This window comes from Macaca mulatta, chromosome 10 (genome assembly GCF_049350105.2).
Source record: "Macaca mulatta isolate MMU2019108-1 chromosome 10, T2T-MMU8v2.0, whole genome shotgun sequence".
NCBI lineage: Eukaryota > Metazoa > Chordata > Mammalia > Primates > Cercopithecidae > Macaca > Macaca mulatta.
Genome location: NC_133415.1, coordinates 1,203,823 through 1,230,225, shown reverse-complemented (window position 1 = coordinate 1,230,225; position 26,403 = coordinate 1,203,823). Strand labels below are relative to the sequence as shown.

The 26,403-nt window shown below is 56.1% G+C and overlaps 1 protein-coding gene and 1 long non-coding RNA gene across 9 annotated transcripts; one reads left to right on the top strand and one right to left on the bottom strand.

Annotated features, from left to right (window-relative positions):
* Positions 1–37: 37 nt before the first annotated feature.
* Positions 38–26,333, bottom strand: TUBGCP6 (tubulin gamma complex component 6). 8 transcript variants are annotated; one of them, XR_003719801.2, is made up of 25 exons: positions 25,029–26,333; positions 20,709–20,872; positions 15,662–15,872; positions 11,201–11,374; positions 9,843–9,964; positions 8,937–9,015; positions 8,670–8,779; positions 8,166–8,257; positions 7,929–8,068; positions 7,677–7,826; positions 6,436–6,517; positions 6,257–6,345; positions 6,070–6,185; positions 4,398–4,536; positions 4,004–4,078; positions 2,442–3,822; positions 2,160–2,203; positions 1,890–2,034; positions 1,594–1,783; positions 1,380–1,521; positions 1,043–1,230; positions 827–959; positions 535–748; positions 264–463; positions 38–174 (listed from the first exon to the last, which is right to left on the bottom strand). XR_003719801.2 is itself a non-coding variant. In XM_028827552.2 (25 exons), the coding sequence occupies exons 1-25, from the start codon at positions 25,767–25,769 to the stop codon at positions 83–85; spliced, it is 5,220 nt and encodes a 1,739-aa protein (XP_028683385.2). In that variant the 5' UTR covers positions 25,770–26,333; the 3' UTR covers positions 38–82. The 8 variants fall into 8 exon arrangements, 5 of the variants coding, with proteins under 5 accessions (XP_028683385.2, XP_028683386.2, XP_077805346.1 ...); XR_013398868.1 differs by having other exon boundaries at positions 1,594–1,762; XR_013398869.1 differs by having other exon boundaries at positions 1,594–1,762; positions 20,730–20,872.
* Positions 3,466–11,951, top strand: LOC114670327 (uncharacterized). Its single transcript, XR_013398870.1, has 8 exons — positions 3,466–3,605; positions 7,697–7,820; positions 7,972–8,300; positions 8,590–8,758; positions 8,905–9,011; positions 9,745–9,937; positions 10,739–11,024; positions 11,146–11,951. It is a non-coding gene; the product is annotated as an uncharacterized LOC114670327 (long non-coding RNA).
* Positions 26,334–26,403: the final 70 nt, after the last annotated feature.

The window sequence follows — 26,403 nt, the reverse complement described above, 5'->3', positions numbered from 1 at the left end:
TGCCCTCAGCCCCGCCCAGGAGAGAGAGATGCAGACAGGGTCTGAGGACACCTTTATTGTGCATGTCCCCCGCAGAGCAGCCTCAGGTGTCCTGGTAGTAGTTGTTGAAGTTGATGCGCAGCAGAAAGTCCTCCAGGTGGGGCTGGTAGCCGCGGTTCACCAGCTTGGTCACCACTAGGGACCCGTGAGCCGCTCAGGCTTCTGCCCATGGTGGGAGCCCCGCCCTGCCCCCCCACAGCCCTCCCAGCCAGGGTGGGCCTCACCTTTGAAGAGAAAGTGGGAGTAGTACTTGAAGGTGTTGTAGGACTGCTGCATGAGTGCAAAGTTGGGGTGCTCTGCACCCCGCGGGCCCCCAGCGGGGCCCCAGGCTTGGGAGATGAGCTGGCTGCGGAACTTGAGCACGAGGCTGAAGATGCTGTGGATGACGTTCATGACAGGCGCCGCCTTCTCCGTGAGCAGGCCCCTGCGGGGAGGCAGTGCTGCTGGGTGGGCTCAGCCGCGACCACAGGGACGCAGCCGCTGCCCGGGCCTCACCTGAAGACGGCCTTGTGCAGGTACTCTGCGTGTGCACGCTGGATCTCCTCCAGGTCGCTCACGGTGGCCAGCCTGGCCCTGAACTCGCACCAGGTGACGTGCAGGATCTGGTTGGCGATGTAGCCCTGGATGACCTTCACGAAGTGCTGCATTTCATGCTTGAACAGCTGCAGCTGGCGGAACTGCACGGAGCTGGCCATGTGGCTCAGCAGGGCTGGCAGAGGGCAGAGGGCAGAGGTGAGCGCGGCCTCAAGCCAGGGGTGTGGGGCGCTGAGCTCCGGTGGGGCCTCACCTGTGCGCTTGAGGTGGAAGCAGATATCCTTGAGCGCCCACATCATGAGCTTCAGCTGCAGCAGGAAGGAGAAGACGCCGCTGTACTTGCTCAGGCAGCCCTCAGTGATGACAACATTGAGCGGCCAGTCCACCTACAGGGACACACGGCTCAGCAGGTGTCCCACGGGCAGCCCCTGTCCCATCCCCGTGACCGGGGCTGCTGCTGACCTTGTACCTGAGCTCCAGGCAGCTGAGCACATCTGGGGCGTTGGGGGCAAACACCTCGGGCAGGTACTTGAGGGCGAGGGAGAGGTTGGAGGCGTGCGGGGTGTCCCCATGCAGGCTGCACTGCAGGGCCTTGCTCAGCACAGAGTTCAGCACCAGCGGGTTGAGCAGCTCCCCGGGTGTCTGCCCGGCCCCAAGCTGGGCAGAAAAGGGACCAGTGTCCCCAGGAATCCCAAGCACATGCCTGGCACTCACTGGCGCCCCATGGGGCTGTGGGCCTGCAACCAGTCTCCCCTTTCCCACGGCCTCCCCTCTACCACTGGCCCCACTCCATGTCCGGAGGTCACCTTCTCAAAGAGGAGGTCGCTGAGGGACTGGGCGAACTCGCCGTCCTCCATCAGCAGGAAGTGCCGCAGCGCCTCGTAGTGCGCCTCCAGGTGCAGCTCCACAAAGAAATAGTCGACGGCAGCCTTGTTCACCAAGGAGATGCTGGCAGGAGGGAGCTGGAGTCAGGGCGGGCCAGGACGGGCTGGGTGGGCGGGCTGGGGCGGGGGCACTCACTGGGCGGCCAATGGTGCCGTGATGGAGTGCTTCATGAGCACGGGCAGCGTCAGCAACTCGCTCAGCTGCACAGCAGTCTCATCCGCGGCAGACTGGACCTGGGGGTCCACGGGAAAGGCGAAGGCCCGGGGAAGCACAGGGCGCAAAAGGTGAGCGATGGGTGGCTCAGCTGCAGGAGATGGAGCACATACTGGGAACCGGCGGCCCAGGGCTCCACCCCCGCCCACAGGAGATGGAGCAAGTGCTGGGAACCGGCCAGCCCAGGGCTCCCTGCCAGCAGTAGCTGCTGCACTCACACATGGACTCGTAACTGTCCGGGTACCGCTCCAAGTGGTACTGCCCTGCCAGGCCTGCCAGGTAGGCCTGCTCACCGCCCTGAGCCTCCGCCGCCAATACCGCCTCCTCACCAGGGCCTGGGCTGCTCTGGGCAGCTGCGTTTTCCTAACAAAACACCAGCCTCAGAGCCAAAAAAAGGAAAACCGCATGTGGGACCCACCCGCGTGATAATCTGGAGGGACGGAGCCTCCCTGCCTGCTGTGGGACCCCCCAGGCTGCATCCACCTAACCTGTGAGTTCAGTGGCTCCTCAGTGTCCCCGCTCCTCCCAGGGCCTGTGTGGACACAAGTGGACAAGAGGGCGTCAGGGCCGAGCGCCTGTGAAGGGGATGGAGCAGAGCCGCTCCCGGCTCAAGCAGCCCCTCCCATGTCCCCCAAACAGCAGCCCAGGTCCTGGCTGGCAAAGGAGGCCTGAGGGGAGCTTCACATGCCACCAACCCCACCGCCTGCCTACCTCCCAGGCTGTGTGGGTCCCACAGTCCCAATCCTGGCCACCAGCCACCCTACTCTCACCTAGTTCTTCAGAGACGCCGTCTCCCGGGGTGTTGGGCGACCATGGCTGGGTGGGAGCCACGTCTGACACGTTCTCCCCGATGCTGATGCTCTCCTCCCGGCAGCCTGAGCTGAGGGAGGACAGAGATGGCCCCACTTCTACAGGCAGCCGTGACCCACAGTCCAGCACAGTGCTCTGTGCTCCCAGGCTGAACGCTGACTGGGACGTGTGGCCAGCGGGGCTCTGTTGGGGCCTGGGTGTGTTGGGCTCAGCTTCTGGTGAGACAGCCCCCAGCATCATGTGGGGCGGAGGGACGGGTGCATGGGTGTTCCACCGTGGCCGGGTGGAAACCACGTCCGACACAGGCTCCCCCAAGCTGATGCTGGCGTCAGACACGTGTCTGTGGGTGTTCCACCGTGGCCGGGTGGGAACCACGTCCCACACAGGCTCCCCCAAGATGATGCTGGCGTCAGACACGTGTCCATGGGTGTTCCACCGTGGCCGGGTGGGAGCCACGTCCGACACGTTCTCCCCGACCCTGATGCTGGCATCGGACACGTGTCCATGGGTGTTCCACCGTGGCCGAGTGGGAGCCACTTCTGACACGGACTCCCCCAAGCTGATGCTTGCATCGGACACGTGTCCATGGATGTTCCACCGTGGCCGGGTGGGAGCCACTTCTGACACGTTCTCCCCGACCCCGATGCTGGCGTCAGACACGTGCCCGTGGATGTTCCACTGTGGCTGGGTAAGAGCTGTTTCAGAAGCATAGCCCCCTGTGGGAAGACCACCTCCTGACTCATGCCCGAAGAGCTGCTCTGCGGGCTGGCTGCTCCCCTCCTTCAGAGCGGCACGCCTGGGTGGGTGTGAGGGGGACAGAGCCACCTGCAAGGTGGAGCCACAGGCATCCAGCTTCCCACAACTGTCCTCCCACAGCTGTGGCCCTGAGCTGCCCAAGTTGCACTCTGCAGCCTGCAGGGGTCCTGGTGCAGGTGAAGCGGCCACAGCTGGCCTCAAGACAGTACTAAAGTCGTACTCCTGTGGCCTGGAAGGCTGAGTGCTGGCTGCTGCGGGTGCCTCCCCAGGAGCTGAGGGGGGCAGGTCCAAGTTGATGGTCTGCAGCGCTGCCTCCAGGAGAGGGACCATGCCAGTCTGCACGGACTGCTCAGCCCCTGGGCCCACAGGTAGGAAGTCTCCAATGCTGAGGCTGTCAGAGAAGGGTCCGGCCTCCTCCGCCTGCTGCAGCCCTGTGCCACCAGCCCCCATTGCTAGAGGCTTAAGGGACTGTGGGGTCGGCAGGCCTGGCCTGTTCCGGCCATCCCAGGCAGCTGAGTGTTGCTCCGCAGGCCCAGCATCACAGCCTTGGTCTCCCTCTGGGTCCTCAGGACCCGGAGATGCGACCTGAAACACAAGTGACATCAAGACCCAGTCTGGTCTCAGGCTCCCCCAGCCCTCGAACTGTCCCCCAAGTTCAGCTGTGCAGCCATGACCGACATGAGGTGCCCAGGGCTATGGGGAAACCACCAGGCCCGGCACCCCTGGCTCAGAGCTAGGGCACCCTGGGTTCCGCTCCACCGCTCACCTGGGGGTGCACGCTCAAGAGGACGTCTGGCAGCTCCTGGGGCTGGTGAGCCTCAGACATTGCTTTCAGCATCTCCTGTAAATTCAAGCCAGAGGGGTGACCAGCAGAGCTGGAGTCAAGCACGGCCCCTACTGCCCATGGCAGCTGTGTGTACTGAACCAGACAAGGCTTGTGCTGGGCTCCACTGGGACCCTGGGCCTGCAGAAAGTACTTCAAAACCACGAGCTCCTCACCGCCTGTATCTGTGCAATTTGGTGGCACACAGGGAGAGAGACAGTGCTCTGCTGCCAACACGAGAGCCGCCAGCCCTCTCCTAGAAGACCACACAGGTCTGTGTGCAGTCTCGGGGGTGCCCAGACCCCCAAAGCCCAGGGAAAGAGTGCCACCGAGATACCTGAATGTGTTTCTCATCTTCTAAGAGAAAACGAAGCCGTGCACTCTCCAGTCGGTGCCTCTGGATTCGCCACAGCGCCTTCTGCTCCCGACGAGCTGCCTCTGCAGAGAGCTTGCTGTAGTGGTCGACCAGCGCCTGCCTGAAGCCACACCCAGAGAGGACACGGCCACAAGTCACCCCACCCCATCCACCTGGTGCCTCTCAGGCCAGGATGGTTCCCCGTAACAGAGGCCCCAGTGGGCCCTTGCCCCCCAGTCTCTCCCTACCAGGGGCTGATAGCTCTGGACCCTCACAGCACCTGTAGGGCAGCACCAGGCAGGCCCTTCCACCTGCCAGGCTGGGAGACCCTGGTGAGTCGGTGCCCAGCCAGGGCTCAGCAACGTCTGCTGGATGAATAGCGGAATGAGATCCTGTGTGGCCTGAAGCAAGGGGTGAGCAGGAGGCCGAGGGCCCCAGGCCCCGAAGACGTAAGGCCTTTTCCCCTTCTACAGGTACAAAGCTGAGAACTGAAGACTAATGCAAAAAAGCACGTGAGGCAAAACCAACACAAACGCTTTATTTGCTGAACTCAAAGCCTGCCTCACTGTGCCCCATGATTTTGAGCTTCTCACCAGCAGGCAACTGGGCTCAAACCTGGACTGGCCAGCTCTAATTTGGCTGCCACAGGCCAGAGACAACCTGGACTGGCCAGCTCTAATTTGGCTGCCACAGGCCAGAGACATAGTGTCTAGGCCTGGTTTTATCCATGTGTTAACAGGACAGTCTTGACGGACATACGTGAACAGGTATGCATGCATAAATGCATACACAGACGTGCTTGCACACAGGCACGTGCACCCCTCCACACATATCCCTCAGGGGCTCCATAAACAGATCTAAGGTTGGGACAAGAGCATCGCGTGGCGCTGAGCAGGAAGCGGCCAGTCCCTCCCATAAGAGGCTCTCTCCAAAACCCCGAACAGCCCCTTGAAGGCTCCAGCACTACTCAGCCTAGGGACAGGCTGATGACAGCCCAGGGAGACAGACTCAGATGCCGAGTGGGACAAACACTGTCTCGGCCAAGCGCAGTGGTTTGCGCCTGTAATCCCAGCACTTTGGGAGGCCGAGGCAGGTGGATCACCTGAGGTCAGGAGTTTGAGATCAGCCTGGCCAACATGGTGAAACCCCGTCTCTACTAAAAATACAAAAAATTAGCTGGATGTGGTGGCAGGCACCTGTAATCCCAGCTACTCGGGAGGCTGAGGCAAGAGAATTGCTTGAACCTGGGAGGCAGAGGTTACAGTGAACAGAGATTGTGCCACTGCACTGCAGCCTGGGTGACAGAGCGAGACTCCGTTTCAAAAAAAAAAGCCCTGTCTCAGACCAGTAACAGACTTAAAAATAAGTAAGGGGGGATGTTTAGAAAGATAATAGAGACAGGACCCCAAACAATATGCAGGCCTCGCCTGGACCCTAATCCATACAAACTACCCACAAGACCACACGCAGGACGGCTAAGGACACCTGGATATGGCAGAATGGCCACAGCCACTCTGGGTTCAGCACATTGGTCTTTCTACCTTAATGTTGCTTGAAGGTTTTCAAAAAAAGTAAAATCATCAGTAAGATTAAGCCAGAGCTACGGGGCCCCTGCCACACTGCACCCCTAAGCCTGGAGCCCCGGCTGCCCTACCTCGCCTTCCTCTCCAGCTCCTCCTCCAGGGACTTCAGCCTCCTTTCCCTGTCTCGGAGCTCACGGGCGTAGCTGAAGTCATCATCCAGCTCCTCCTGCCTGGCCGCCTGGCGTCGCTATAAAACACAGCCTGGCCTGTGAAATCAGGACTCACGGGCCTGACCCCGCAGGGACAGGTCCTACCCACCTCCTGGTCCTTCACAAACTGTTCTTTCAGCCTCTGAAACTGCTCGCGCTTTCGGGCGTCCAAGGCCATCCGTTCTGACATCTGCCGGTCTACATAGGGACAGTAAGGGGTGCAATGTCACAAGGAGGCCCCAGCAAGGACCCCCGAAACTGCAGAAGGGAGGACTTGGGGCCACTCACCACTCAGTGCACTCAGGACCCTGGATGCTGCTTCCCGGGCATGAGCAATTAATTCTTGTTTTGCAATTTCCATACGTAATTCCTGAGAAAGACAACTGGTTAAACAAAGCATCCTGGCCAGGCGCAGTGGCTCACGCCTGTAATCCTGGCACTTTGGGAGGCCAAGGTGGGTAGATCACCTGAGCTTAGGAGTTTGAGACCAGCCTGGACAACATAGCAAAACTCCACCTCTACTAAAAATACAAAAATTAGCCAGGTGTGGTGACGGGTGCCTGTAGTATCAACTATTTGGGGGGCAGGGGATGGGGGGAGCTGAGGCAGGAGGATCTCTTGAGCCTGGGAGGTGGAGGCTGCAGTGAGCCATGTTCGAGCCACTGCACTCCAGCCTCCTGGCCCACACAGTGAGACCCTGTCTCAAAGAAAAAAAAACCTAATCCTCTGACCCCTCACCTAGGATGCCCAGGACACCTGTGGACTCAGGGCCGGCAGGGGAGACACATGGTCCAAGGGTTCGGGGAGGGACCAGGTGATGGCAGGACACCCCCCCCGCCACCCCTCCCCACCCCCAGGCTCAGCAGTGGCAAAGCTGGCTCCAGGCCATGGACGGGAGCTGACCGGCTCTCACAGAGACATCTGGGGCTGAGGCCAGGCTGTGTGTGCCTACCCTGGAAGGAAACCAAGGGGCCTGAGAGAGGGGGCTTCCCCACTCAGCCTCATAGGCCTGCCCCTGCCCAGGTATCCCTGCTGCCCACCAGGCACTGGGCCAGAAACGGTGTTCCTCGGAATGGCACTGACTGTACTACCGAGCCCCTCCCAGAGGACACAGGAGAGGCGTGGCTCGTCCCTGACACACTGTCCCTTCCCAGCAGAAGGGGGACTTGCAAAGGCCATCTGAGTACAGGACCACAGGCCCTGCCGCCCTGGAGTGCAGCCAGGACTGTCTGTCCACAGCCGGCGGGCCCAGGGGAAGCCCCAGCATAGTTTCCCACGCCAGCAAAACCTGGGCTTCAGGCTGAGCCACCCAAACCCAGGAGAAGAGAACAGAGCCCCTGCCTGGCATCTGGCTCCAGGATATTCGTCTCAGCTCCCCCTTGGAACCCACCCCGGCCACCGCCAGGACAGAAAATGCCAGAAGGGAGGCCCCCATCTTGCACAGCCCTCACGGTCCACCCCACCAACCTGAGACCCCAGGAAGCAGAGGTGGGGCAAAGAAAACCCCCGAGACCCGTGGTGCCACGCACCTTCTCCTCCTTGCTGACAGAGCTGTGGCGGGCCACTCTCTCCATGCGCCCGACGTAGACGGCACAGTCCTTCTCAATCTCCTTCAACTCCTCGAGGGAGAAAATCACTGAGATCCGGGGGACGGGGACGTCGGACCAACAGAGGTAATGCTGCCAAAGGTGATGTAGGCACAGCCACCAGCATTCAGCCTCAGACTCAGCCCCGGGGAAGACTGGCCCCCTTCCCCTCCCCATGCGTGAGCCCCTCCTCACCCGGGGGCAGCAGAGCTTCAGCAGGTTAATGGTCTTCCCACAGACGTACACGTCGTGGGCAATGTGCTTCAGAAACACGGGAACACAGTCCTCCACCTCTTTGGAGATGAGCACGTAGCCATGTGTCCAGTACGACTTATCTAAGGTGGGGCGAACACCAGGGTGGCCGGCATGGCCGTGGCCCTGAACCCAGGCCCACAGGCACAGACCCCTGCCCCGCAACCAGCTGCCACCTACCTCGGAAGCTGAGGTACTCATGGTTCACCTGAATCATGAACTCGCCATAAGCGTCTCTGAACACACCGCTGTACACCCAGTCGTGGATGAACCTGCAAACGGGGAGCAGCAGGGGTAGGCACGGTCAGCAGAGAGGTAGGTGGGGCCGGCAGTGAGGGGCAGGGTGGGGCGAGGCTGTAAGGGGCGGGATGGGGGTGTGGCCGTCAGTAAGGGGCGGGGTGGGGCATGGTCGTCAGTGAGGGGCGGGGTGGGGCGTGGCCTTCAGTGAGGGGCGGGGTGGGGTGTGGCCATCCATGAGGGGTGGAATGGAGTCGGGGCAGGGTAGGGGCTGTGGAGTGGGGTTGGGGTTGGGGGTTGGGGGTTGGGGGCTCCTGCCCAGGCCACCTATCCTGCCCTCTCCTTCCTGTGTGATCCCCACATTCAGCAGGTGTCTGACAAGGGACTGCTCTCAAATGTCTGTCTGGGGGGAGTGCATGCCCGCCCAGCCCACCGCCCACCGCCCACCGGGTGTAGGGCTCGCAGCTGGTCTTCAGCAGGGACAGCAGCACAGGGTAGTGCTCGTTGCTGCAGTTGTGCAGCGCCTCCTGGTAGAGGTAGGACAGCAGCTTCACACCCTGCAGACCACAAAGGGGGCGGGGGGGGCAGCTCAGTGCACCCAGCCCTGGGAGTCAGATGCAGCCCTGCCGGCAGCAGCCCCCCAGGGACACGCTCAGTCGCCCCCTTTCCTGGAACCCGCCAGGCTGACACACTCGGCAGGGACGCACAACTCACGGTGGGAAACGCAGCCCTGGGGCCTCCTCCGCAGGTGCCTGGGAGCACAGCACCAACGCCACAGAGCTCGGCCAGGTACCTAGACCCAGAGGCAGGATCAGACCAGGTGACCGGGCTCAGGGTCCCCAGGCCTGGATCAGATCATGAGCAAAATCTCCATGTATCTTCATGCTCCGTGGAGCAACTGACTTCAGATGCAGTCTTTAAAAACCACATGCACCCCAGCGACCCAGAAATGGGCTCCCTGGAGGACTTGTGCCCAGCCCTGGGCCTCTGCACTGTCCACACAGACCCACTGAAGTACCCACACCCAACAGGCCCCTCCCTCCCAGGCTCTGGCCAACACACTAATCACCCTGATCCTCCCACTTCCGGGGGCTGCACCTGAGAGCCCCTCCCATCCACACAGTGGCACCAAGCACCTGCCACAACTCGCGCCTTCACAGCCCAGGCTCCCCTGCCCCACGGTGTCTCAGCCCTTGGGTCTCCTCAGGGCTGCCACATTCTGCTCCTCTGCCTGGAAGGTCGCCTCTCCCACTGCTCCCAACGCCCAACTCCTCACTCTTCCTCGTCTGACAGCACTTGCCAGTAGCTCCCCAGCCTGGTTGCTCAGTAACCAGCTTGTGTGTACCAGAAGCCACATCCCTAGGGACCCTGTGTGCCAATTAGGCAGGAGCCACCAGGCCTGGAGGGCCTGGATGGGGCCAGCTGTGGTAGGCCCATGGGAGACACACCCACTCTGCCTGGCACCTGGTGAACTCGGCCAGCCAAGGGCCATCCAGTCACCTGCTGAGGGCTGTTCTCACAGGCCCTCCTTGCCAGGAAGCAGAGCAAACCCTCCATCACCCAGCAGGCTCCATGCCACTCCTGCAAAGTCCCCTGCTCAGTCACCATGCTGAGGCTCACCTGAGCTGCCGGCCCAGTTTCTTGAAGAGAAAACCAATGGTGAGGAGGCTCAGGGTGGGCGAAGTGGAAAGGACGCAGGCCCGGTAATACTGCAGGTACCTCCTCAGGCCACTGGTGAAGGCCTGTGGGCAAAGAGGCTGGGAGGAGGGCGGCCAAGCACATGGACGCAGCTGTGACCAGGGCCTGAGGGGCACCAGTACTGGGCACAGCGCTTTGTTTCCTGCCTCAGCTCTGGGCTCCATTTCCAAGCAATGGGCCTCTGTGAGCCACGTCCCACCACTGGACCAGGTGGAAATGTGGCCCCCCCCACCAACCCTTCCTCTCATCTGAGACCAGCTGCCCCAGGGGCGTGGCATAGGGGTTGAGGGGTGAGGGGGGAAATGGCGGCTGCGCTCTGTGCACAGACACTAGTGCTGTGAGAGCTGCGTCTGCTCGGACCACAGTGGTCTCAGTGGCACCAGCATCCTGGGCAATGCCACAGCAGCAGGCCCTGCAGGTCACACCAAGACAGGCGCACCCTGGACCAATCTCAGTCCACCCACCCCAGAACCCTCCTGGCCACGCCTGCCAGATGAGTGGGAACCACAGTCCAGCCCTTCTCAGTGTCCCTGCTCTGCCCCCTTCTCCACCATCTGCAGCCCTCAAGTCCCCCAGGCCTGAGCCTCTGCCTAGAAGCTCTCCCCGTCCCATGCAGCTCCCACCATGCCCACCTCCGCAGCCCGTCTAAAACCTAAACCTCACCACATCACCCCACCCTACAGCCCCTGCTGTGGCAGCAACAGTTGAAGGAGGCTGCGCCGCCTGGCTCCTCCAGTGCTCTCTGCCCACCTTCCGAACACCCTCCTCTCAGCCCCCAAATTACCCATCATCCGCCTGCCTATTCTCTCCCAATCAAGGTGCAGCCTCTGTCCCATGGGTCTCTACTCAGCATATGAGCCAGCTTCAAGACTCACCAAAGAGCGGCTTCCGGAGCCAGACTTGGCTCAGAACGCCCAGCAGTGTAAATTCACCCAACACGAGGGCCGGGCAGTGTCAGTCATCCGCAATGTGCCGGGCCCACTGGGGAGCAGGCGGCAAGAGCCCCACTAACGCCTTTCCTGCCTCGCATGCCCCGAATGCTGGCTGCACCTGCCTCCCACACACCCCAGGGCCCACACGCATCTGCCCCAGGTTTCCAGTGAGGTAAAACATCTTCACTGACCCATCCCTCATGAGCCACTATTGGGTTTCAGATGTTAGCAAGGAAAGAAAAGGTTTAGACTGTCTGGTCCTGCAGAAGGACTTCTGAGATTCTCTTTTCCAGGTCGTGTGCACCGTTCTCACAAGGATGTGTGACAGCCACGAGGCAGAGGCCGTACCTGGAACACGAGGCCCTTGCTGTACGAAGAGTCCAGGACCGGCTGCAGAGAGAAGTGACTCAGGCGCGTGTAGCAGGTCCCATACTCGGCCACCTCCGAGAGCAGGCTGCTGATGCTCTCGGGAGACGCTCCCGACACGTGGACACCCCGCTTCACCACAAAGGCCTGGGCCGGCTGCACAGGGGTAGAGGACACTGCTCAGAGGCCAGGCACCCAGACCCCCAGGAAGGTGCCATCTCCTTCCACCCTTGCACCCAACCCCACACCACCTAGAGTGCCCCCAGGACCCAAAAGCAAACACCCAGAAGGCGCACCCAGAACTCCTACACTGAGGGACAAAAACGTACAAACCAAAACAAGGCACAAATTCTCACCACACTGAAAAATACATGTTTAAAATGCCAAGTGTAGAAAAGGGTAGGAAACAACAGAACACCTTCCACAGGACACAAGTACACAGACAGCCTCCTAGGGCAGAAGCTATAAAACATGTTTGCCGTGAGACCCGCTCATTCAACTCTTCGGGATGAAAGAGCGGAAACGATGGAAGATGCACAAAGACTTGCCACAGCACATTCCCCGCAATGTGTTTGTAACCAGAGAGTGGAGACCCCCAGTAGAGGGCTCATGACAACCGAAACGAACGGGGTGCAGCAGAAGCCAGGAGGGAGGTTACAGCTGCAAATACGCACGTTAGAAAGGAAAAGAGATATCCCACATTACAAGGAAACAAGATACTAAATCACAACAGCACTGTGTATATCCTAAAGAGATATTTTAAAAAGAGCTGTTAGGCCAAGCACAGTGGCTCACACATATAATCCCAGCACTTTGGGAGGCTGAGGCAGGAGGATCACTTGAGCCCAGGAGTCTGAGACCAGCCTGGGCAACATAGCGAGACCCCCATCTCTACAAAAATTTTAAGTTAGGCCAGGCATGGTGGCTTACGCCTGTAATCCCAGCACTTCAGGAGGCCGAGGCGGGTGCATCACTTCAGGTCAGGAGTTCGTGATAAGCCTGGCCAACATGGCAAAGCCCCGTCTCTACTAAAAACACAAAAATTAGCCGGGCATGGTGGTGTGCACCTGTAGTCCCAGCTACTCAGGAGGCTGAGGCAAGAGAATCGTTGAATGTGGGAGGCAGAGGTTGCAGTGAGCTGAGATTGTGCCACTGCACTCCAGCCTAGGCGACAGAGTGAGACTCCGTCTCAAAAAAAAAAAAAAAAAAAAAACACACAGACATCTCTAGGCTGGGTGTGGTGGCTCTTGCCTCTAATTCCCGCACTTTGGGAGGCCCAGGCCAGCGCATCACGAGGTCAGGAGATCAAGACCATCCTGGCCAACATGATGAAACCCTGTCTCTACTAAAAATACAAAAAGTTAGCTGGGCGTGGTGCTGCACACCTGTAGTCCCAGCTACTCAGGAGGCTGAGGCAGAAGAATCATTGAATGTGGGAGGCGGAGGTTGCAGCGAGCTGAGATGGCGCCACTGCACTCCAGCCTGGGCAACAGAGCAAGACTCCGTCTCAAAAAAAAAAAAGACAAAAAAAATTTAAAATTAGCTGGGCGTGGTGGTGCAGGCCTGCTGGTCCCAGCTACTCAGGAGGCTGCGGCAGGAGGATCGATTTGAGCACAGGAGGTTGAGGCTGCAGTGAGTCATGTTTGAACCACTGCACTCCAGCCTGGGTGATCCTGTCTCAAAAAACAAAACAAAACAAAACAGGCTGGGTGCAGTGGCTCACATCTGTAATCCCAGCACTTTGGGAGGCGGAAGCAAGTGGATCACTTGAGGTGAGGAGTTTGAGACCAGCCTCACCGACATGGTGAAAACCCCATCTCTACTGAAAACAAAAACTAGCCGGCGGGGTGGTGCACACCTGTAGTCCCAGCTACTCAGGAGGCTGCGGCAGGAGAACTGCTTAAACCCAGGAGGAAGAGGTTGCAGTGAGCCGAGACTGTGCCACTGCACTCCAGCCAGGGCAACAGAGCGAGACTCCATCTCAAAAAAAAAAAAAAAAAAAAAAAGCAGTTAAACCCAAAACTAGCAGAAGAAAACAAATGATAATTAGAGCAGAAATAAATACAGAGTAGGCCAAGCGCGGTGGCTCAAACCTGTAATCCCAGCGCTTTGGAAGGCCGAGGTGCGTGAATCACTTGAGGTCAGGAGTTTGAGATCAGCCTAGTCAACACGTGAAACCCCATCTCTACTAAAAATACAAAAATTAGCCAGACGTGGTAGTCCACACCTGTAGTCTAAGCTACTTGAAAGGCTGAGGAGGAGAATTGCTTGAATCCAAGGGGTGCAGGCTGCAGTGAGCTGAGATCGCATCACTGTACTCCAGCCTGGGAGACAGAGTGAGACTGTGTCTCAAAAAGAAAAAAAAAATACAAAATAGAAAAACAATAGAGAGAACCAAACAAAAAGTTGGCTCTTTGAAAAGATCAACAAAATTGACAAGTCTTAGCTAGAATAATTAAGAAAAAACACGACTATGGGCTGGGCGCGGTGGCTCATGCCTGTAATCCCAGCACTTTGGGAGGCCAAGGCAGGTGGATCACGAGGTCAGGAGATCAAGACCATCCTGGCTAACACGATGAAACCCCATCTCTACCAAAAATACAAAAAATTAGCCGGGCATGGTGGCGGGCCCGGGAGGCGGAGCCTGCAGTGAGCCAAGATAGCGCCACTGCACTCCAGCCTGGGTGACAGAGCAAGACTCCGTCTCAAAAAAAATTAAAAAATTAAAAAAAATTTTTTTGAAAAGATGACTATGAAAGAGAAAAAAATCAAATTACTAAAATCAGAAATGAAAAATAGGGGCCGGGCATGGTGGCTCACACCTGTAATCCCAGGACTTTGGAAGGCTGAGGCAGGCAGATCACTTGAGCCCAGGAGTTCAAGACCAGCCTGGGCAACACGGCAAGACCCCATCTCTATAAACATTTTAAAAATGAGCTGGCTGGGCCTGGTGTGGTGGTTCACACCTATAATCCTAGCACTTTGGGAGGCTGAGGTGGGCGGATCACTTGAGGTCAGGAGTCCGAGACCAGCCTGGGCAACGTGGTGAAACCCCGTCTCTACCAAAAATACAAAAATTAGCCGGCCATGGTGGTGTGCACCTGTAATTCCAGCTACTCGGGAGGCTGAGGCAGGAGAATTGCTTGAACCTGGGAGGTGGAGTTTGCAGTGAGCAGAGACCATGCCATTACACTCCAGACTGGGCAGCAGAGCAAGACTCTGTCTCAAAAAAAAAAAAGAAAAGAAAAAATGAGCTGAGTGTGGTGGCACATGCCTGTAGTCCCAGCTACACAGGAGGCTAAGGTGGGAGGATTGAGATGCAGCCTAAGAGGTCGAGGCTACTGTGAGCTGTGACAGTGCCACTGCACTCCAGCATGGGTGAAAGAGTGAGACCCTGTCTCAAAAAACAAGAGAAAGAGTCAGGGTTGGTGCCACACAATAAGGCTATCCCCACAACAGACAAGATGAGCCGTGAGAATGGTGTTGAGAACAGGCGCTGTCAGCGCCGACAGCAGCTGGAGCTTGCTGGTGAGCACTTTTCTGGGGCAGTCACTGGCTGTGCTTCTAGTCCATTCTGAAGTCTAAGAATGGCCACCATAAAAGAACATTTTTTTTTTTTTTTTGAGACGGAGTCTCGCTCTGTCGCCCAGGCTGGAGCGCAGTGGTGCGATCTCGGCTCACTGCAAGCTCTGCCTCCCAGGTTCATGCCATTCTCCTGCCTCAGTCTCCTGAGTAGCTGGGACCACAGGCACCTGCCACCATGCCCGGCTAATTCTTTGTATTTTTAGTAGAGACGGGGTTTCACCGTGTTAGCCAGGATGGTCTCGATCTCCTGACCACGTGATCCGCCCACCTCGGCCTCCCAAAGTGCTGGGATTACAGGCGTGAGCCACCGCGCCCGGCCAGAACATTTAAGACCAAAGAAGGAAAAAGCTGCAGAACAAGACTTCCTATTTCTGAATAAATCCATTTACGGCTTCAGTGCCCAGCAAGAGGGCTGGCTAAACTGCAGCTGGTGCCAGAACCAGCAAGTCCCGGACCCATCCCGGATGACACCATGGTCCAGTGAGAAGAGCAGCGCAGACCCCAATCTTGGGACGCTCTCGGCAGGCAGGTGCTCCTCCCGAGCGATGGGAAGGCTCGGAAGGCGCCTGGCACTTCTCCAAGATGGAAATGGAAATGGGGAAAGGGACATTTCCTATCGCTTTGCCGACAGTAATAAACATGTTATTTCTCTGCAGTTTTTTAAAAGAACGTTAACACTTTTTAGAACCAAAATGGGATGACGCTGACTATCATCACTGGTGGCCCTCGAAGATGGCCTTCCCTGCCACTCCCCACTCCCTGCACTGGGGCTCGTTCTGCCCTGTAAAGGGCTGGGCAGTGCCTGGTAGAGAGGGGGCCAGCCCCACGCCGCTGTGGCCGGGAGTGAGCAGCTCTCACCTGGCAGAGGGAAAACGTGGCAGACACGACCCCAATCAGGACGTTCAGCACATCTTTCACCAGCTCACACTCCTTCACCAGCACGGGCTGTGGGACCTGTAGGACGCCCCCAGCAAGCAGTTGAAGCTCCCCTTGGCGGAGCCTGCAGAACTTGTCGAAAGCGTCCCTTCCCGCCTCTGTCAAGTAAGGCTCCTCTCTGTGGCCAGGGGGGCTGCGAGGGGGGCAGAAGAGAGGCCATGAGCAGACGTGATGACCTGCACCTCAGCACCAGCATACTTTCTCTCGGGAATGGGCACGAACAGAAGAACGGAAGTGATTCAAAACAATAAACTCTAAGAAACGCAGCCATGTACAAATGCCAACTCACCACCCAGCCTTTTGTGGATGATACTGCTGTGAACACCAGCACAATCAATTCTATCAGGACAACTCATGTGGAAATGTGTCCGGGGCACCTGCCTGGGGTCCTGGGCATGGCCGGGGGTATCCGACGGGCCCAGCCCTGGAAGAGCACCCCAGGCCACGCCAGTGGCCCTTGGGGTGGTGACTTACTCATAAAGTATTCTTCTGTTAGAAACAAAACAAGGTTTGTACACCCATGTACACAGCAGCATCCACAACCCTGTTCACGGCAGCATCATCCACACCCAAGTCCACGGCAGCATCATCCACACCCAGGTCCACAGCAGCAGCATCCACGCCCCTATCCACGGCAGCATCATCCACACCCAGGTCCACGGCAGCATCCACACCCATTCACAGCAGCATTATCCACAACCCCGTCCACAGCACCATCCACACCTGTTCACGACAGCATTATCCACACTCAGGTCTGTGGCATCATCCATACCCATGTCCATGGCATCATCCACACCCCTGTCCACAGCAGCATCAGTCACACCTGTCCAGGGCAGTATCCACACCCGTCCACAGCAACATCATCCACACCCTTATCCACTGCAGTATCATCCACACCCCCATCCACGGCATCATCCACAGTCCCATCCATGGCAGCATCATCCACACCTCTGTCCACGGCAGCAGCACCCACATCCCTGTCCATGGCAGTATCCACACCCCTGTCCATGGGAACATCATCCACACCCTTATCCACTGCAGCATCATCCACAACCCCATCCACGGCAGCACCCACACCACGGTGCACAGCAGCATCATATACACCCCTGTCCACAGCAGGATCCACACCCAGGTCCACAGCATCATCCACACTCCTGTTCACGGCAGCATCCACACCCCTGTTCATGACAGCAGCATCCATATCCCTGTCCACGGCAGTATCCACACCCCTGTGCATGGGAACATCTCCACACCCTTATCCACTGCAACATCATCCACACCCCCATCCACGGCATCATCCACACCCCTGTCCATGGCATCATTAACACCCCCATCTATGGCAGTATCCACACCCCAGTCCATGGCAGCATCCACACACCTGTTCACAGCAGCATCACATACACCCCGGTCCACGGCAGCATCCACACCCATTCACGACAGCAGCATCCACATCCTTGTCCACGGCAGCATCCACGCCCAGGTCCATGGAAGCATCCACATGCCTGTCTACAGCAGCACCCACACCCCCATCCACAGCAACATCATCCACAATAGCCAGGGGTAGAGGAGCCTGAGCACCCAGCAGAAGAGGATAAATACAGGTGGCCCATGCAGACCCCCGCCCATCATTCAGCCTTATAAAGGAAGGCAGCTCAGACACATGCTCCAGAAAGGACGGCACTCAAGGACGCCACATGGAGTGCAGTGAGCCATCACAAAACACTGTCTCCACAGGGACAGCGCTCGAGGATGCCGCGTGGAGTGAAATGAGCCATCACAAAACACTGTGTGACTCCACTTACATGAGGTCCCTACAGTGAACAAAATCCTAGAGACAGAAAGTGGAGGCCGGGCGCGGTGGCTCACACCTGTAATCTCAACACTTTGGGAGGCCAAGAAAGGCAGATCACGAGGTCAGAAGTTCAAGACCAGCCTGGCCCAAATGGTGAAACCCTGACTCTATTAAAAACACAAATACTAGCCAGGCATGGTGGCAGGCGCCTGTAATCCCAGCTACTCGGGAGGCTGAGGCAGGAGAATGGCTTGAACCCAGGAGGTGGAGGTTGCAGTGAGCCAAGATCGTGCCACTGCACTCCAGCCTGGGCAACAGAGCAAGACTCCATCTCGGGAAAAAAAAAAAAAAAAGTGGAGTGAATGGGAAGCTGTTTAATGGATTCAGAGTTTCCTGCAGATTTGCTGTGCAGCAGTGAAAATACACACAGCATTACAAAGCGGTACAACTGGTTAAGACGGTAAAAACATTATATAAATTTTACTACCCCACCTCAAAAAAACTGTAAGAGATGGATACAGAAAAAAAACTCACAAATTTTCTTTTTTTTTTTTTTTGAGATGGAGTTTGAGACCAGCGTGACCAACATGGAGAAACCCCATCTCTACTAAAAATACAAAATTAGCCAGGCGTTGTGGCGCATGCCTGCAATTCCAGCACTTTGGGAGGCCAAGGCGGGCAGATCACGAGGTCAGGAGATTGAGACCATCCTAGCTAACATGGTGAAACCCCATCTCTACTAAAAATACAAAAAAATTAGTGAGCCAAGATCACACCACTGCACTCCAGCCTGGGAAACAGAGCGAGACTCCGTCTCAAAAAAAAAAAAAAAAAGAGGGAGAGGGAGAAAGGAAGGGGAGAGGGAGAAAGGAAGGAGAGAGGGGGAGGGAGAGAGAGAGAGAGAGAGAGAGAGAAAGAAAGAGAGAAAGAGAGAGAGAGAGAAAGAAAGAAAGAAAGAAAAGAAAGAAAGAAACAAAGAAAGAGAAAGAAAGAAAGAAAGAAAGAAAGAAAGAAAGAAAGAAAGAAAGAAAGAAAGAAAGAAAGAAAGAAAGAAAGAAAGATTGATTTATGAGGGAGAGTTTGGGGGACCTAGTTTGTTTAGGATGAAAGGAGTTGCCTAATTATGGTGAGCTGAAGAATGTTCCAGGTGAAGGGAACCCGGTGTTGGAAGGTTCTGAGTTTTTACAAACATTAGCCAAGCATGGTGGTGGGCGACTGTAATCCCAGCCACTCAGGAGGCCGAGAGAGGGAGAATTACTTGAACCCGGGAGGCAGAGCTTGCAGTGAGCTGAAGATGGTGCCACCGCACTCTAGCCTGGGCAACAGAGTGAGACTCCACCTCAAATAAATAAATAAATACCAAAAAAAGAGAAAATAAATACTATTAGCAGACATGTACAGAATACAGCAATAACTTGTAGGGCCAGTTTTTAAACATGTGAGGGATTGGCAGAGAGCAGGACCATGAGATTTGCTTTGACTGATGCAACAGCAGGAAGTGACACGGCAGGAAGGTCCTGGCAGTCAGGATAAGGCCACCACCACTGTGCTGGGAGGCAGGCAGACAGTCATCCCTGCAGGAATCTTCATGTCAGGAAAGCATGCCTGCCCGCGGGCACATGCTCCTGTCCAGGCTGCAACAGCCCAGGCACTGCATCCCAGAGCACTCGGCTCCCGGCCAGCCCTGACTCTTTCACCCAACACTCCCCAAACCGGTACCCACAGGATCACCAGTGGACTGGATGTGAACGGGGCATTCCATGGCCAAACATTTGGGGAAATATGTATTATTCTTTTTTTTTTTTTTTTGAGATAGTCTCACTCTGTCGCCCAGGTTAGAGTGCAGTGGTGCAATCTCGGCTCACTGCAAACTCTGCCTCCCAGGTTCAAACAATTCTCGTGCCTTAATCTCCTGAGTAGCTGGGATTACATACGCCACCATGCCCAGCTAATTTATATATATATATGTTTGTTTGTTTTTTTGAGACGGAGTCTCACTCAGTCGCCCAGGCTGGAGTGCAGTGGCGCGATCTCGGCTCACTGCAAGCTCCGCCTCCCAGGTTCACGCCATTCTCCTGCCTCAGCCGCCCGAGTAGCTGGGACTACAGGTGCCCGCCACCATGCCCAGCTAATTTTTTGTATTTTTAGTAGAGACGGGGTTTCACCATGTTGGCCAGGCCGGTCTCAAAATCCTGACTTCAAGTGATCTGCCCACCTCAGTCTCCCAAAGTGCTGGGATCACAGCTGTGAGCCACCGTGCCTGGCCAAAATGCATATTCTCTATCTGGGTTCTGGGAGTTATCAAAAGATGCCACCACATTAAAGACTCTGAGAGGCCCTGAGTGCGGAGGCCTCTGGACCCAGATGAGCCAGGGAGTGAGTGGCTACTGCATCCGGAGAGCAAGCTGCTGGCACCAGTCAGGGAAAAGCTGCTGCAGCTGGAGCTTCTCATCGCCCAGACTGCCACTCCCAACTCCTCCGGACACGGATAGAAAAGGCTCCTTCATCAGCACCCTGTGCCCAGTGAGCATTTCTTCCTGGCACTAACCACACAGCCTGCCAGGCAGCTCTCAGGCACCTCTGACTGGTCGTAAGGACATAACTTAGCTGCTCCGACTGCTCTGCCCGGCAGGTGTGATCTGGTTACTGGGTGGGGAGGTGAGGCCTCCTTAAAGGCTGTTAGTGGACGGGCGCGGTGGCTCAAGCCTGTAATCCCAGCACTTTGGGAGGCCGAGACGGGCGGATCGCAGTCAGGAGATCGAGGCCATCCTGGCTAACACAGTGAAACCCCATCTCTACTAAAAAAATACAAAAAACTAGCCAGGCGTGGTGGTGGGCGCCTGTAGTCCCAGCTACTCAGGCGGCTGAGGCAGGAGAATGGCGTGAACCCGGGAGGCGGAGCTTGCAGTGAGCTGAGATCCAGCCACTGCACTCCAGCCTGGGCGACAGAGCGAGACTCCGTCTCAAAAAAAAAAAAAAAAAAAGGCTGTTAGTGTTTTCCCCTCTGCATCTCTCTTAACTCCCAGGACTCAGTCAATGTGGGACACTAGCTTAGGTTCCTAACTCATCACAAATGCCTGGGACCCTGAGTACACAACGCCCCCCACACACCCCACCCAAGGCCACGCTCATGCAGGGGTAAGGGCACTGCATGCCAAGGCAAAGAAGGGCACACACCAGCCGACTCGCTCCCAGCACCTCCGCTTGCTGGCCTCATAGGTGAGTGCAGCTTCCCACAGGTCCACGTCTGGGGTCACGCTGGGCTCAGACTGAGAATCAGGAGTCAGGTTGGATGCTGACTGGAATCCTTCGTCTTCCCACTGATCCACACTCGGTGGGACCTGGAGACACAGGGAAGGGCAAACCGCCACTCATTCCTGTGTCCACATTTCATCCAAGGGCAATGAGAATTCCAGGAACTTCATCCACCTAGTTCCATTGACTTGTTAGAGGCAAAGACCTATCAAAATGTTTCTTCTGTTTTTCTCAAGCACATGTGTACCATATAATGTTTTCCCCCAATGAGCCATTTAAGGAATTAAACAAAATAATTTGTCAAGGCTGCCAATTTCCAATTCCATATAACACATAAGCCTCAGTGGAACTTACAGTGAAACTTTCTGAGATGCCTCTGACCTGGAAATTCCATTGTGGGGAACCCCGAATAAAAAAATCACACTAAACATTAAAAAATTACTGTACACCGGGGCCAAGCACGGTGGCTCACACCTGTAACTCCAGCACTATGGGAGGCTGAGGCGGGTGGATCAGCTGAGGTCAGGAGTTTGAGACCAGCCTGGCCAGCATGGTGAAACCCCATCTCTACCAAAAATATAAAAATTGGCTGGGCATGGTGGCGGGCACCTGTAGTCCCAGCTACTCAGGAGGCTGAGGCAGGAGAATTGCTTGAACCCGGGAAGCAGAGGTTGCAGTGAGCCAAGACTGCACCCCTGCACTCCAGTCTGGGCAACAGAGCAAGACTGTGGGCAGCAAGCCACCCAGGTGCCAAGGCGAGAGACCGAGGGCACAAGCCGTTCCGGTATAATAAAGAAAATATATAAAATCAGAATTGTAGGCTGGGCGTGGTGGCTCACACCTGTAATCCCAGCACTTTGGGAGTCCAAGGCAGGCGGATCACGAGGTCAGGAGATCAACACCATGGTGAAACCCCGTCTCTACTAAAAATACAAAACATTAGCCAAGTGTGGTGGTGCGCGCCTGTAGTCCCAGCTGCTGAGGAGGCTGAGGCAGGAGAATGGTGTGAACCCAGGAGGTGCAGCTTGCAGTGAGCCGAGATCGCGCCACTGCACTCCAGCCTGGGCGAGAACGAGACTCCGTCTCAAAAAAAATAAAAAAGCGCCGGGCACGGTGGCTCAAGCCTGTAATCCCAGCACTTTGGGAGGCCAAGACGGGCGGATCACTAGGTCAGGAGATTGAGACCATCCTGGCTAACCCGGTGAAACCCCGTCTCTACTAAAAAATACAAAAAACTAGCCGGGCAAGGTGGCAGGCGCCTGTAGTCCTAGCTACTCCAGAGGCTGAGGCAGGAGAATGGCGTAAACCCGGGAGGCGGAGCTTGCAGTGAGCTGAGATCCGGCCGCTGCACTCCAGCCTGGGCGCTGGGCGACAGAGCGAGACTCAGTCTCAAAAATAAATAAATAAATAAAATAAAATAAAATTAAAAAGCAAAAGAAGAACAGTTATACTAGATATAAATCATAGATATGATTATATATGACCATTAATCATTAGTTTGTAGCAATTACTCTTTATCCCAACATCATAATAATCTTCACTCTACAATTATAACTTAGGAGAAACCAGGTCATACAGAGACAGAAGCTGAAGGGACAGGGTGAGAAGTGACCAGACGACTAAGAGCCTTCTGTTATGCCCGGGCAGGGCCACTAGAGGGCTCCTTGGTCTAGTGGTAACGCCAGCGCCTGGGAAGACGCCAGTTACCTAGCGGTAGCGTCAATGTCAAGGAAAAGCACCCGCTACTTAGCAGACGGGGCGGCGGGGTGGGGGGTCTCCCTTTCCCCGGTGGGGGAGTTAGACAAGACTCTGCTCCACCACCTCTTGTGGAGGGCCAGATATCAGTCAGGCCCGCCCGCAGTTATCCAGAGGCCTAAATGTCTCCCTGCGATGCTGTGCTTCAGTGGTCACGCTCCTGGTCCGCTTTCATGTTCCATCCTGTACGCCTGGCTCTGCCTTCTAGATAGCAGTAGCAGATTTAGTGAAAAGTCTCTGAAATGCAGAAATAATGGTGTAAGTTGTCTCCTCTCTCTCTCTTTCCGCCTCGGCTGCCAAACAGGGAAGGGTCCCCTGTCCAGTGGACGGACACATGACCCACATGACATTACCTATCACTGGAGATGGCTCATGCTCCTTACTCTGCCCCCTTGTCTTATATCCAATAAAAAGCAGCACGGCCTGGCATTCGGGGCCACCACCGGTCTCTGTGTCTTGGTGGTAGTGGTCCCCCGGGCCCACCTGTTTTTTCTTTTATCTCTTTGTCTTCTGCCTTTATTTCTACAATCTCTCATCTCCACACATGGGGAGAAAAACCCACAGACCCTGTAGGACTGGTCCCTACACAAGACTCCATCTCAAAAAAAAAAAAAAAAAAAAAAAAAATCAGGCCAGGCTCACGCCTGTAATCCCAGCACTTTGGGAGGCGGAGGCGGGCGGATCACGAGGTCAGGAGATCGAGACCATCCTGGCTAACCCGGTGAAACCCTGTCTCTATAAAAAAATACAAAAAACTAGCTGGGCGTGGTGGCGGGCGCCTATAGTCCCAGCTACTCAGGACGCTGAGGCAGGAGAATGGCGTGAACCTGAAAGGCGGAGATTGCAGTGAGCTGAGATCCGGCCACTGCACTCCAGCCTGGGCGACAGAGTGAGACTCCATCTCAAAAAAAAAAAAAAAAAAAAAAAAAAAATCAGGCCAGGCTCACGCCTGTAATCCCAGCACTTTGGGAGGCCGAGGCGGGTGGATCACGAGCTCAGGAGATTGAGACCATCCTGGCTAACACAGTGAAACCCCGTCTCTACTAAAAACACAAAAAATTAGCCAGGCGTGGTGGCGGGCGCCTGTAGTCCCAGCTACTCGGGAGGCTGAGGTGGGAGAATGGCGTGAACTTGGGAGGCGGAGCTTGCAGTGAGCCAAGATCGTGCCACCGCACTCCAGCCTGGGCAACAGAGCAAGGCTCTGTCTCAAAAAAAAAAAAAAAAAAAAATCAAATCAAATTTAAAAAAATACAAATACAAAAAAATATAAAAATTAGCTGGGTATGGTGACACACGCCTGGAGTCCCAGATACTCAGGAGGCTGAGGCAGGAGAATCACTTGAACCCAGGAGATGGAGGTTGCAGTGAGCCGAGACCACACCATCGCACTCCAGCCTGGGCAATAGAGCGAGACTTGTCTCAAAAACAAAACACAAAACTGCTGTACACCAAGACATTTGCTGTAGCATTAGGTATGTTTATAAATTGTCTAGCTATCTCACAGGAATAGAATGACTAGTAACAATGTATCCTTTGGGCAACACTGATAAAGCAAGAAAATACAAAACTCAAATGAGGAGCTACACGGGACCATGTTGGAAAGCCTCAGGCAACAGACAGCAAAAGCATATCCAATTGCACGTATCACAAAACGTGAACACTTTTGCCACACGTGGCTACTGAGCACTTGAAATGTGGCTTGTGGGGCTGAGGAACTGAATTTTTTATTTTGTTTTAATTAACTTAAATTTAAATGGCAGCTCTAGAAGGCAGAGGAGGCTTAATGACATGCCCCGTTAGGTAAAGATGAAAAGCAGCACGTTGCTTTGGCCGGCAGGTGGGCAGCACTGTCCTTGCAGAGCAGGGTGGCCGCCAGTAAGTCCACTCCAGTAGCCCCACCCCACAATGCAGCCACCAGACTATCCCCCCTTTTACCAGGATAAAAGGAAGGTCACTGGGCCAGGCGCAGTGACCTTAATTCCAGCACTTTGGGAGGCCGAGGTGGGTGGATCAACTGAGGTCAGGAGTTGGAGACCAGCCTGGCCAACATGGTGAAACCCCGTCTCTACTAAAAATACAAAAATTAGTTGGGCGTGGTGGCTCACGCCTGTAATCCCAGCTATGCAAGAGGCTGAGGGAGGAGAACTACTTGACCCTGGGAGGTGGAGGTTACAGTGAGCCGAGATCACACCACTGCACTCCAGCCTGGGCAACAGAGCGAGACTCCATCTCCAAAAAAAAAAAATTAGCCGGGCGTGGAGGCAGGTGACTGTAATTCCAGCTACTCGGGAGGCTGAGGTACGAGAATTGCTTGAGCCCAGGAGGTGGAGGTTGCAGTGAGCCAAGATCACGCCACTGCACTCCAGCCTGAGTGACAGAGACCCTGTCTGAAAAAAAAAAAAAAAAAAAAAAAAAAAAAAAAGAAAGTCACAGAAAGCATTTTCCAAACCCCAAGAAAGGTGAAAGAGGAAAAACCAAACATTCTACCTTAATGGCCAGCCCAGAGAGGTCTGCATTGTCTGGCACGGGGGGCAGGCCCAGTCGGACGTCCATGTCGTCAGTGCGGCTGTGCACAAGGGCCCCGAAGAGCGAGACCCGGGTGTCTCTCTCAAACCTGTCACCACAAGAGTCACCAAATGAGAAGAGCCCGACGGTGGGCAGGCCGGTGCCTGGAGCAGCCTCCATAACCTGAAGTGTTTCCTGGATCATGCTGTGACACAAACACTCTTCTCTGGAGATCAGAGACTGAACGTCCGTCTCAAACACACTCAGGTGGTCGCAATCATAGCCGCTATACGGAACGTTTCTCCCCACGTGCTTGTTGTTAAGGAAGTAGTCTCGATTTCTCGGCAGAAGTTGAGGGGGACCACTCCCTGCCAGCTGAACCAGGAGGTCCAAAACAGACCCCACCTCCAAAAGCGGACAGCAAGGGGCTGCTTCAAGCTCCTCCACAAGCTCCTCCAGACGGTCGGCCTCGAGGCCCAGGCCACCCACTCTCAAGTCAAAGGACAACATGAGGATCTTGTTTCTCGCTGGTAGTTTTGACATGTCAGGCTGCAGCTGTTGAGTCTCATCTTGAAAAAGATTTGTGAAAAGCGCATTGTAGGCCACCTTCTTGAGGCTCCGCTTTGCCCTCTTCCGGTTCACACTGCGCTGGCCCAGGTGAGTCTTGGCAGCCGGCAGGAGGGCCTCACACAGGTCGTCGAACAGCTGCGTGATGCTGGCCATGCCCCTTCTCAGCTCCGGGCCCCCGGCGTGTGGGAAAACACCTCACCCGGGCTTCACTCACGCTCCGGAAGACGGAGTGAGAGAGGGTCTGAAGGGGCTGAACGACAGGCGGCCTCTCCAACGCCGCAGCTCAGAACGGGTATTTTCTAAAGGAGGTTTTGCGGTTGCTCTACTCAGAGTAAACACGCCCTGCCCTCCCCAGCCCAAGCACGCTGCCCGGCGCCCGGCAGCCCCCCAGAAGCCAGCTTGGCGTTTCTTCCAATTCAGTAGCCCTCAACCTTTAGGGAGTCACAGAACCATGGCAAACCCGAAGAACGAAACGCGCGCCCGCGCAGTACAGCGCACGAACTCGGCTTTGCCCCGTTCTTCGGGCCCCACGAGAGGAGACGACCAGGAGAGGGTGCCACTCCGAGACTCGTGGGCAGCGGAGAGTGTGGGGGCGCAGCCGGGTGGTTCCCGGCCTGCACGTCCACCCGTTCTCCAGGCGTCACCTGTGGAAAAAGCCCACCGCTCCCGCTCCCGCCGCCTCCGTCGCGTCACAGCAGCGCGAGCGTGAAGAGCGCTAGGGCGGGCGCGCCGGAAATACGTCACGGGAACGCCGGCTGCGCGTGAAAGTGAGACCCGGGCCGCGGCG